General features: G+C 35.9%; 1 protein-coding gene across 1 annotated transcript in view; it reads right to left on the reverse strand.

The window, feature by feature from the left end:
• Positions 1 to 200: 200 nt before the first annotated feature.
• Positions 201 to 12,186, reverse strand: part of CDH8 (cadherin 8, type 2) — a 403,256-nt gene continuing 391,270 nt past the window's right edge. The window contains exons 11-12 of the mRNA XM_010833836.1: positions 2,126 to 2,377; positions 201 to 694 (exon numbers count right to left, since the gene is read on the reverse strand). Of these exons, the coding sequence (XP_010832138.1) occupies positions 201 to 694; positions 2,126 to 2,377 (746 nt within the window). The remainder of the gene's footprint in view (positions 695 to 2,125; positions 2,378 to 12,186) is intronic.

The following is a 12,186-nucleotide window of genomic DNA, read 5'->3' on the forward strand; positions in this document are numbered from 1 at the left end:
ATTTATAACCTCCTAACATATACTTTTTAATTTTTATTATTAACTTTTTGGTTCAACAGTAAAATGTAGTTGAGTTTATAGATGATTGGTGCTAAACTTGCCTCTAAAACAAATAGCCACATTGGTTGTATCTAAGGGGAGTGACCCTAGAATATTACAGAATGCTCAGTTCCCTTCGATTTATTTATAATAATCCACTGTCAAGTTTCTTTGTCACTTTCACCGACAGAGTAGAGTTCGCCCAGTCTCTTAAAGCGGGGACCCCAGTCACTGAGGTAGTCAAAATTCTGGTCTGAGTCTGAGGTGGTGGACTCCAAGGAGCTGAGGGAGCCGGCCACGGACCCTCGGCCTTCATAGCCATAAATCTGAATGGAGTCATATGGTGGGGCTGTGGGATCATTATCTGCCTCGTGTAGCCGCACGTTTATAAATTCATCCACATCAACACCGTTCGGAACTGGCGCAAGCCCTTGCCTTGGCATAAACTGCAAATCTGGTTTAATATCTTTACGGGGTAAAAACCCATTAATTCCATCTGGGTTTTGTAAAGTTGCAATGTCAAAAGCCTCTGTGTCTTCTTCCCCTCCTCCTTCGTCATCATAGCGAATGATGTTTTCTCTCACGTCTTCATCATCTTTGATAATGAGTGGCTCGTTTTTGTGTCGCCGCAGAGTTACAAACAGCACCACGATGACTGTAGGAAAAACATAAAATAACAATTAGCCAGACAGACATATAATTTCACAAGTAACACATCGTGTATTTTGAGCAAGGGGCATTATTTAAAAACTTATGAACATGTAACTTTCGTGCATTCATTTGGGAATTAAGTGAAACGCCTTTCTGAAGTATGGGCACTGAATTTTGAGTGAATATTATTCTAGGTTGCTTCTATTTATTGAATGGTGATGAAGAAGCTGGGTTAAAATAACAAGTTTGCATCTATTCATGGTGAAGGCTACATTTAATACCACTGGGAGCTCTGGAGTGAATGATGCAAAATGTGAAACAGCACAGATAACATGAGTAACTTGCTGTGTGTCTTGGGCAGATCATTCAATACTTTTTGACTCCGTGCCTCTCTTCCATAAAGAAAAAGGAGCTGAACAGACTATATTGAGTATGTTTTGTGTTTTTCTAATAAGTTCTTCAAGACTGTTTCCAATACAATAATGTTCATTCACAGACAAAGTGGTATATTAAGGTGAATGTCAGCTTTGAATGGGCAACTTCTTCTCTTGTGTGAAAGTGCTAGCTTTCCTCTACCTGGTAAAGTAGAACTAAAGGTGGGGAAAGGGAGAGGAATGCATTAAAAGAAAAACAAAACAAAACAAAACTAGCCAGATCAGCCAAATCAAACTTGGGCTAATGACATCAAATATGGAAGGAAATGATGCTCAATACAAGATACCGGGTGAGCAGAACTGATATAACCAGGAAGGTAGTGACTGACATAACCTTTTTCCAAGGGCAGGATAAGATGTATGAATACCTTCCCTTTTGTGTCCTCTTACTGTCTAATCTCATTTTTATAATTGAATTCTTTAGCAGAAAAGTTACAAAAACATTTTCTTAATTTGCAGTCTTCATCTTAATTTGATTTTAGTATCAAGAAAACTATCTGAGAAACACAATGCAATTTTGAGAAAAAGTATTTTTTGTTTGCTTGTTTGCTTTCATCTTATCTCACCAAATTTTGTGATTGGATGGATTCAGCAACCCAACCCATACACTATTTAGATAAAAGAGTATTTTGGACACAGGAGAGCCCCCTCTTGAAGTAAACTGGTGTGCATCGGAACTCTGCGGGTCTTTTTATATAACAGTTGCTGTGGTAACCACTTAAGGTCCATCCCCACTTCCACCACAATTATTCGTAGTTTATCTTTTCACGGGTGATGGAATTGAAAAAGGCAATGAACATTTCTCTCCACCTGGACATTTACTATTACAATCCTTTTTTTCCCTCTTGGTGACCTCAAAGCTTGGAGAAGTGGAAAAGAGTTTTTCTTCCAAAGAATATTGACTAGGATTTTCTAGGTCGAGTTAGGGTTTTCTGTCCTTATTTACAGTCATTTATGAGCCAGAAAAATGGTGACCCCTAGGCTATGAAGAAAATACATACCTAGCAGCAAAATGATGCATGCTAATATGGCGATTAAGGCGCCCATACTGAGTCCAATCGGAAGTACATAAGCTTCAACATTACAAGACTGGACAACGCCGTCACTGCTACAGCCACAGACCCGGATGGTCAGGGTGCTAGTGCTGCTCAGAGGAGGATTCCCACTGTCACTGATTATGATTGGTAAGAGATAGACTTCTTGCTTCTGGCGGTTGAATCCATTATGCTTTGCCAAAATGCTGAGGGAATTATCTGGAAAAATGAAAATTAAAGTAGTTTGCATCATTTCAAAACGGCTGCCCGAACAACACTTGTTTTTCTAGTTCATAAATCCTCTGCAATCCTCACGACAATCCCGACTCCACTGAACCACTCCTGAACTCTTCTTCTTCCCTCTTCCCATTTTCCCAATTGGTATGGACCATACACACCCTTACAGGTTCAATGACAATGGCCTCAGGATAAACTAATGGAGTTTTACCCTCACCTTGTAAATGCAAAGGATTTCTCTTGCAAAAATAATCTTCAAGTGTCCTTTTATAGAACACAAATTACCCGAAGTCCCCATAAATAAATTTAATGTTCTTTATCCAGACAATGAAAACTAGACTATAAATTTCCCCACATTTTGAAAGCCATATTTGAAAAGCTTTGTGTTACAAGATAGACTTTATGACCATATGGCATACAAAACAATACACTTGATTCCCACAGGTACCTATTCATATAAAAAGAGTTATTTATGCTCTACAGCATTTACATTAAGATACACAAAAGTCCAATTTACTGCCAATTGGAGGAGATATGCCACATATTTTAAAATTCTGTAGAGAAGACCTAGAGTGGTTATACAAATAAGAATTAAATGAGAAGTCATAGGAGCAGGTGATCCATTTTTCATGTATTAATTATATGGAAATGTATACTGTTTATCTGGAGCAACCCTTAAGGACACTTAAGGGCATACTTCAGTTCAAAGTAGAACTGACTAGTGAGAAGTGATTGGTCCCATGGTAGCCCTATGAATCTCAAAATTTTACTCCCAAAATGAATTTCACCCCCAACTTTCTGTTGTCATTCATCCCTATGTCATGAACTGTAGCTATATATGCATATGTGTGTGTGTGTGTGTGTGTGTGTATATATATCTATGTCTGTTTTCTCATTTCAATTAATGACAGACAGAGGGCTATTCAGATGGGAACACTGATTATTTCATACTGATATTCAAGCCAAAAGCAAATAAACGTAACTTTGATTAATGTGTGCAGTACTATTTGGGCAAAATGATTATTTCAGTGGGATTTTTTTCAAATATTGACAAGTTTGCAGACCCCAGAACATTTGTCTGCCTCATTGTTGCATTTTAAGACAGACATTCCAAACCATTGTTGTACAGTTCCTGGTCATGGATGTCCCAGTGATTTCTAGAATACTCAAATACATGAACAGATATTCCACTCAAATGATTTTTATGTAAATGTGTTAAATCTTCTGTACCATATAGTACAGTGTGCTGTGCTATGCTGTGTTTAGTCGCTCAGGTGTGTCTGACTCTGCAACCCCATGGACTATAGCCCACCAGGCTCCTCTGTCCATGGGGATTCTCCAGGCAAGATTAGTGGAGTGGGTTACCATGCCCTCCTCCGGGGATCGAACCCAGGTCTCCTGCATTGCAGGCAGATTTTTTACCATCTGAGCCACCAGGGAAGCCAATACCAGAATTCAAAAAATGTGACAGACATTTCTTAAAATAAATGTATAAATTATATTTGTCTTTGCTTTGTTTAAGATATATGCAGACCTACAGTGTCTTGATAGTAAGCAGTTAGAGAGAAAAAAACTCTGAGTTAACATTTTTTTTCTAAGTTATTTCTGATTGTGTCTCATTATTTAGTAATTGAAAAGTGAAAAGAGGTTTCTAGTGGAAGTAAGCAGTGATATTCCAAATGATCTAGTAATCTTTATTTCCATGACAGAAGGAAATGCCAGTAAGCTAAAAGCAGGAGAACATTATCTCAAAACAGATACCAAATATATAGCTGTGTGTGTTATATTTCCAGAAAGTGTGAGACAAGTTTGAGTACAGTTAATTAGTACAAGGAATATTTGTGGATGATTTCATATACCATAGTTCAAAACAGAAGATGGGAATTGTTCTTCAAGATGCAATTAATAAAATTACAATGGAGGCTTTTGTCTTTTTGTGGTTAACATTATTTATATGAAAAACTATCTTTGCATAGTCTCTCTTTAAACAATCTATAATGATAATTTAGAAACTGCAGCAGGAGTATTATTCATTGCAGAACAAAGCTATCTCCTTTATTACTTAGAAAAGCATTGAGGAGTCTTAGACCTAACTCATTTTTTTCTTTTACTATTCCTGGTATCTGCATATGTTGCTCTCTTTCTATATAAAGAAAGTTATTGACTAAGTAAAGGAAGTTCATGGGTCATTTATGATAACTTTCACTTGCTACCTCCAGGGAAAGTCAATTGCCTATTTGCCTATTAATATTTTTACCATATTTTCAGTTGGTATTTACATTTATTATTAATTATTTTATTAGGTCAAATTGAATTGTCATTATTTCACACCCCCAAAAACCCATTGAATATTAGCAGTTTCACATACTTCAAATTCGGGTATTTGAAATACATATTTCTTTTAAATTGCATGTTGCAAATATGTTCAATAAAGTTCTGCTTTATTTATTTAAAACATATGATGCCTTTTCATTTTATTAAAATTTTAATCTCAATGTAGTCAATTTTATCAGTCTCTTTAATGATTAGTAATTTAGCCTTATTTTTTAAATTATTATTACATAAAAATTACTTTTCTTAATATTGCCTTTCACATTTAAGCAATTGTATGGTATCAATATTTTTCTGTAGTGATCATTGATTTTCCCAAGGTTAATTGTGGAGTAATTTATCTCTTACCCACTGACATTCAATTCTTAGTTCTCACAAATCAAAACTTTGTATATCTTCATCCTTTTAGGCTATTATGTTCTAGTGCTCTGTTTTTCTAATCTTGTATCAATATTATGCTTTCTATGTATGAAAAATTTATAATAAATCATGATGTTTGTTTTTCTCATTATGTTCTTCTTTAGGAATATTTCAGTCATTCTTGCTTATTTGCTAATCTCTGACAAATGCAGAACAGATTACCAAGTTCCATGAACATTCCTGTAAGAGTTTTACTTGAAATTATATTAAGATGTAAATACATTAAGAAAATTGACAACTTTAGTCTTCTATATCAAGACTGTGGTTTTTTTATTTAATATATGTTAAAATGTTTTTATTTTAGCTGCAAGAGATTTTCACATATTTCATTACACTTAGTATTTTATATATATATATATATAGTTGCTTTAGTACTTATTACCTTTTTGATATTACATTTTCATCTCATTGTTGCTAGTGTATAAAACATAACTTTTATATGTTGGATTTAATTTCAGTCACCCTTTAAAACATTTTTTTTTTTTTTTTTACTTATAAGAATATATCTCAACACAGAGATACATATGAGGAGCATGATAATGTGGGGAATTCCACAGTGGAACTGGAATTACAGTTTATAAAATTTATAAAATAAAATTTAAGCAAACTAATGTCTCTGGAAATAGTTCTGGAGAAGGGCACCAAACAGAGAAACATTTATTCAGGAAGCATAGTAGAGCCTGGTAGGAATGACTTGAGTATGGTGTTCCAACCAGAACCTGGTAGCTAGCTTCTGCACCCCTTCTCTCAGCTCTGCGAGGTGGAAACTGTACTCCAAATTGGTCCAGCCAAGAGCACACAGCTTCCTCGCTGCCACAGCTAGCAGTTGCAGGGCGATGTCACCAGTTCTCACCCTGCTCCTATCTACCTCTTAATGGACTAGATTCTGAGTTGGTGTGGACAAGGCAGGGTTCCTTTCTTCCTTGCTGCCCCTGCTTGGGCAACAGAGGCTCTATCTTGGCAAGACTTCATGGGGAATACAGGGCTTCAGTTGTGCTTGCCCTGAATTATGACAGTGGCTTCACACTGGGAGAGCCAAGCCAAAAAGACTTGAGGCTACTGTACCCTCATGTCAAGTGCACAGCTCCTAAAGTAGAGGTGTCACTCAGAGAAAAACAGCATAGTCTCCAACTCAGCTTCAAAGCCAGTGGCTCAATGTTTTGCCTCAGTTGAGAAGTAGAGAACCTAGAAACCTAGAAACTAGAAAAGAGCTGGAGAGGAGCCAGCCTGGGTCAGAACAATTCTGAAACACTGAGGGAAATACCTTTCTGAAAGAGCCCACATTTGGTTGGATTAGGGATTTAGATGATTTCTGAATTAAGAACAATGTAGATGATTTCTGAATTAAGAACAATGCAGAAAGCATCTAGCAACTAGTGAAGTTTAACAACGTGGACGTAGTCAAGGAAAGAGACAACTCTGCCAAAACCACTGCCATTTCTGGTGACTGTGGGCAAAGCCAAGGCTGGGATCCCCTGAGGTGAAACATCAGAGGCTTAGCGTTGCAGAGGGAAAACAGACCTCACTAAAATAATCCAGCCAGTTACTAAACAAATAAATGAACAAATTGCAATAACATGCCTTGGCTGAAGGGTCAATATCCAGAGTTACTATAATATATTCTCTAAAAATGTCCAGTTTTCAACAAAAGATTATAAGACATTCAAAGAAACAAGAAAGCATGACCCATAAATGGGATAGGGATGGGAGGTAGGAAGCAGGTGGGAGCAGGTTTGCTCTATGAGAGCAAGCAAAAATCAAGTTAAACAAAGACTTCTAAGAAACCATTGTAAATGTGTTCAATGAGCTACCGTAAACCATTAAAGAACTATGGAGGAATGATGACAATCTCATATCGTAGAGAATATAAATAAAGAGATAGACATTATTTTTTAAAAAGAACTTAATGGAAGCTATGGAGTTGAAAAGTACAGTAACTAAATGAAAAATTACAATAGCTAAACTGTAAATCTGAATTGGCAAAAGAAAGCATTAGTGAACTTGGAGATAGAGCAATAGAAATTTTGCAAACTGAACTATATAGGGAAAAAAAAATGAATAGAGCCCTAGAAATATATGGGACAAAATTAAGTCCACCAATATACCTGCAATGAAAATACTAGGAGACAAAGAAAGGAAAAGAAAAAATACGACGGAAAAACTTCAAAACTTTTTGGAAACATTAGTTTCCACTTTGAGAAACCAATAAAAATCAAGGTAAACACAAAGACACTCACAAAGAGACAGAAAAAAATACTGAAACTAAAAGACAAGAAGAATAGTCTGAAAGCAAGAGAAAGTTGACTCATCACTTCCAAGGGAACCTCAATAAGATTAACAACTGAATTTTTATAGAAACAGTGGACCCAAGAAGAAAGAAGGCTAGCACATTTAAAATGCTCAAATCAAAACCTTTCAACCCAGGATCATATATTCAGCAAAACTGTCTTTCAAAAAGAATGAAATAGAGATATCCCCAGATAAACAAAAAATTGAGGGAATTTGTCACCAGAAGACATGTCTTAAAAGAAACAAGAAAAAAAAAAAAAAAAAGAAACAAGAAAGGAAGTTCTTCAGACTGAAAGCAAATAACAAATAACCCCAGATGGTAATTCAACTCCACACTAAAAACAAAGAACATCAGGAGAAGTAATTATGTAGTTATAGAAGACAGTATAAATGCATAGTTTTTCTCTTTTCTTAACTTTTAAAAAGCAACTGTATAAAACTGTGCATACATAACATATTGTTGAGCATATAATAACTAAGATTTCAAAAGTAATGATTTGGTATCCCAATATTATATCCATTATATCCCATGTTATATCCATCAGTAATGAATAAAACAACTGCTGCTACAACTAAGTTGCTTCAGTCGTGTCTGGCTCTGTGCAACCCCATAGACGGCAGCCCACCAGGCTCCCCTGTCCCTGGGATTCAAGAACACTGGAGTGGGTTGCCATTTCCTTCCCCAATGCATGAAAGTGAAAAGTGAAAGTGAAGTCGCTCAGTCGTGTCCAACTCTTAGCGACCCCATGGACTGCAGCCTACAAGGCTCCTCCATCCATGGGATTTTCCAGGCAAGGATAAAAGGACTAGTCAGAAGTAAATAAGCAATAGAAGATTTGAACAACAGTATGAATCCACTATACCTAACATATTAATAGAATACTCCACCCAAAAACAACAGAATATTCTTCTCAAGCACACATGGAGCATTCTGCATTATGTATCATAGGCTAGGCCATAAAATGAACCCCCATAAATTTAAAAGGATATAAATAATACAAAATGCATTCTCTGACCATAATGGAATGAAATTAGATATCAATAATAGAAAATAATTGGAGGAAACTCACAAATATATGGAAATTAAACAATGTATTCCTCAAAAACCAATGACTTAATAAAGAGATCAAAAGGAAAATTTTAAAAAAATATCAGACAACATAAGTGAAAATGCAGTCAATCAAAATTTGATGGATGTAGCTATAGCAGTGCTTAGAAGGATACTTACAGGGTTAAGGCCTATATGAATTTTCTCCTATCTTACTATACTAACAAGAATCTCAAATACAATTTTTAGTATAAGAAATTATGGTCCACACCTGTTCTTGATATTAAAAAAAGAGAAAATAGCTTTTGACTTTCAGCATTAAGATAACTGAAGGTGCTTATTTGAAGATACTGTTTATAAAAGTGTATTCTAGTTTGTTTTCAATTTAATTTTTCTTTCATTTATTTGCTTCACAACGATGTAAAGCAGAAAAGTAGTCATATCAAGGACTTAGCTGTTCACTACCTCTAAAACTTGGCTTCAGTTATATTATTATGTTATTTAAAAACCTTCGTTACAGTCCTTCATATGTAGATGCATTTCCATGTTATATCATCTTGTTGTCTTGGAAACTTAACCTGCTCTATCCTATGGCTTCTTATCTTAATTATATTTACTGCATTTTTTTTCTTTTTGAGCATAACACATGTAAGAGGATAATACCTTGATAGTGACTTATCAGAGAAAACAGACATTTTATAAAACTGGAAAATATATGAAACAAAAAAGATGAAATGATCACTGCAAGTCCATAGACACATAACTAATGATGTTTTTTAAATTACATCTCTTGAAATTGAGTATATAGTTACAGAGTTTGACAAATATAGAACAATATTTTGCCAAGATTTATTTAAGAAGAAAGTAGGCTCTTAAATTCTCTAGTGTGGACTAATATCCAGCTGGATAGATTAGTATCCAGCTGCTACCCATCTAGTGCAGTTGTGTTGCCTTGAGATAGAAACATAAAAACCTTATCACCTAGTTCTCTGATACTCTCAATAGGTGGAATATTCCCTAGTATTTTTCTCAGCTAGGGATTTTCTTGTTTCCTCAACCTTTTATAATGTTTTGCTTATGAGCCTTATACCAAGGAAGACGAGTAACTCCATTTTCAGAACCTTGCTTCATACTCCACACCCATTTGTTTCTGTTTATGACCAACTATTGAAGGAAAGATCATGAAAGGTGTTAAGGTGGACTAATAGCACCAGGCATACTTAACATGACAATATGCCTTAGTAGTGGTATAGTTTGGTTCCTTTCTCCTTATCTGAGTAATACAAGGGACACACTAAATAAAGAAAAGACCAGGTAAACAGTAGGTGCATAGACTTGCTTGCTTTCAGATAGCACATTGCAATTATGCCATTATGTATGAAATTTCTTTCAGATTTTGACAACAGAATAATTTTGAATACAAATAGCTACTTGAGGACTTCCTGGTGTCCAGTGGTTAGGACTCTGTGCACCCAATGCAGGGGGCCCAGGTTCAATCCCTGGTCGGGGAAAGAGATCCCACATGCTGCAACTAAGACCTGGCACAGACAAATACATAAATAAATACATTTTTAAAAGGTTACTTATATTCTTAGTTTTGCCAAGGTGTTATTCCAGAACACTTGTTATAATTTTACTGGAAATTGCTAGAAGCTGTAACAAAGGCAGCCATCTTAAAATTAAGTTCTTAGAAGTTTTTGCAATAGTTTTGACTTTATAGAGACAAATAGATAATATTCAATACATTTGTGTATTATCTTGCTAGACTCTAAGCTCCTTGAGGGAGACTAACTAGCCTTTGTCACAGCTCTCCTCTCAGTCCCCAGCACGGGACTTGGTGCAGAACAAAGATGCTTATAACAACATTAGTCATATTGTTTAACCTACGTTTATTTGGTCTTGTCTCTCTTCTTTCTTTCTTTGTTCTAGCCCTCTTTTCTGAGTTAAGCATCTTCTGTCTTTAGGGCTTTTATACGTGCTCTTTTTTTTTTATGCCTGATAATCTCTCTATTCCTCCTTAGCCCTAATTTGAATTATTAATATTTAGGCAATCTTTATGTCTGTGCTTAAATATCACTTCTTTGGGAAAAATTTCCTTTACTAGTCATCCCCAATCTCCCCAGATAAATTAGTTATATAGTCTTCTAAAAACCTTTTCAATTTCATCAAAACACTCATCACAAAAAATGTTGTCATAATGGGTATATGATAGACCACTGGGGATACAGAAATGAACTAGGGAACTTCCAAGTAACAAATAACCAATTTAAGATGCATAATGAATACTCAGCAAATATTTGCTGAATAAATGAATAAGCAAGTAATCATTAGCCATATTTTGTGGGACTCATATTTATTTCCATTTATGTTATTTTGTCATAGAGGATTATATTATGGTTCAAATAAATCAGTGAGAAGGTTCAGTGTCAGGCTATTGGAAAGAATATATAGCCAGGGTCTTATATGGAAATTTAAGAGAAATATTGATGGTTTCCAAGTCTTTCCCTGGACCTGCCTCATATCCTGTAATATGAACAATAAACTGAGGATGCTTATATTCAAGTAGAGAAGACTCAGGGAGGAAGAAACATTGCTATAAAATATCTGAAACACCATCATTTAAAGAGGTATACACCAGAGTTCTGTTTTACTGAGTTGAAATTGGATGACTTAGTCCTACATTCAGGAAAGGGCTCCTAATCCAAGTAAGTATCTTCTCTGGTTTCTAGAAAGAATTTCCTCTTGATTCTTGATATTTGGTCTTCGAATCATTTGGAATTGGAAATCAAATGACCTTTCTTCAAAGGTACATTAGTACCCTTATAAGAAAAATTTCCTTTCGTAACTGAGTTAATAAATGTTTGTTATAGTCTGAACTTGTGTGGCTCAAGAATTCATATGTTGAAACCCTGACTCCACCCCCCACACCCCCACCATTGTGGCTGTCTTCAGGGATGGAGTTTTTAAGGAAGTTCACTTCAGTTCAGTTTGGTTCAGTCACTCAGTTGTGTCCGACTCTTTGCAACACAAGGACTTCAGCACACCAGGCTTCCCTGTCCATCACCAACTCCTAGACTTTATTCAAACTCATGTCCATCGAGTCAGTGATGCCATCCAACCATCTCATTCTCTGTCATCCCCTTCTCCTCCCGCTGTTAATTTTTCCCAGCATCAGGGTCTTTTCAAATGAGTCAGCTCTTTGCATCAGGTTGCCAAAATATTGGAGTTTCAGCTTCAGCATCAGTTCTTCCAAGGAATATCCAGGACTGATTTCCTTTAGGATGGACTGGTTGGATCTCCTTGCAGTCCAAGGGACTCTCAAGAGTCTTCTCCAACACCACAATTCAAAAGCATCAATTCTTCAGCACTCAGCTTTCTTCACAGTCCAACTTTCACATCCACGCATGACCACTGGAAAAACCATAGCCTTGACTAGATGAACCTTTGTTGGCAAAGTAATGTCTCTGCTTTTGAATATGCTATCTAGGTTGGTCATAACTTTCCTTCCAAGGAGTAAGCATTTTTCATTTCATGGCTGCAGTCACCATCTGCAGTGATTTTGGAGCCCAAAAATATAAAGTCTGACACTGTTTCCCCATCTATTTCCCATGAAGTGATGGGACCAGATGCCATGATCTTAGTTTTCTGAATGTTGAGCTTTAAGCCAACTTTTTCACTCTCTTCTTTCACTTTCATCAAGAGG

Source organism: Bison bison, unplaced genomic scaffold, assembly GCF_000754665.1.
Source record: "Bison bison bison isolate TAMUID 2011002044 unplaced genomic scaffold, Bison_UMD1.0 scf7180017863938, whole genome shotgun sequence".
In the NCBI taxonomy this organism is placed as follows: Eukaryota; Metazoa; Chordata; class Mammalia; order Artiodactyla; family Bovidae; genus Bison; species Bison bison.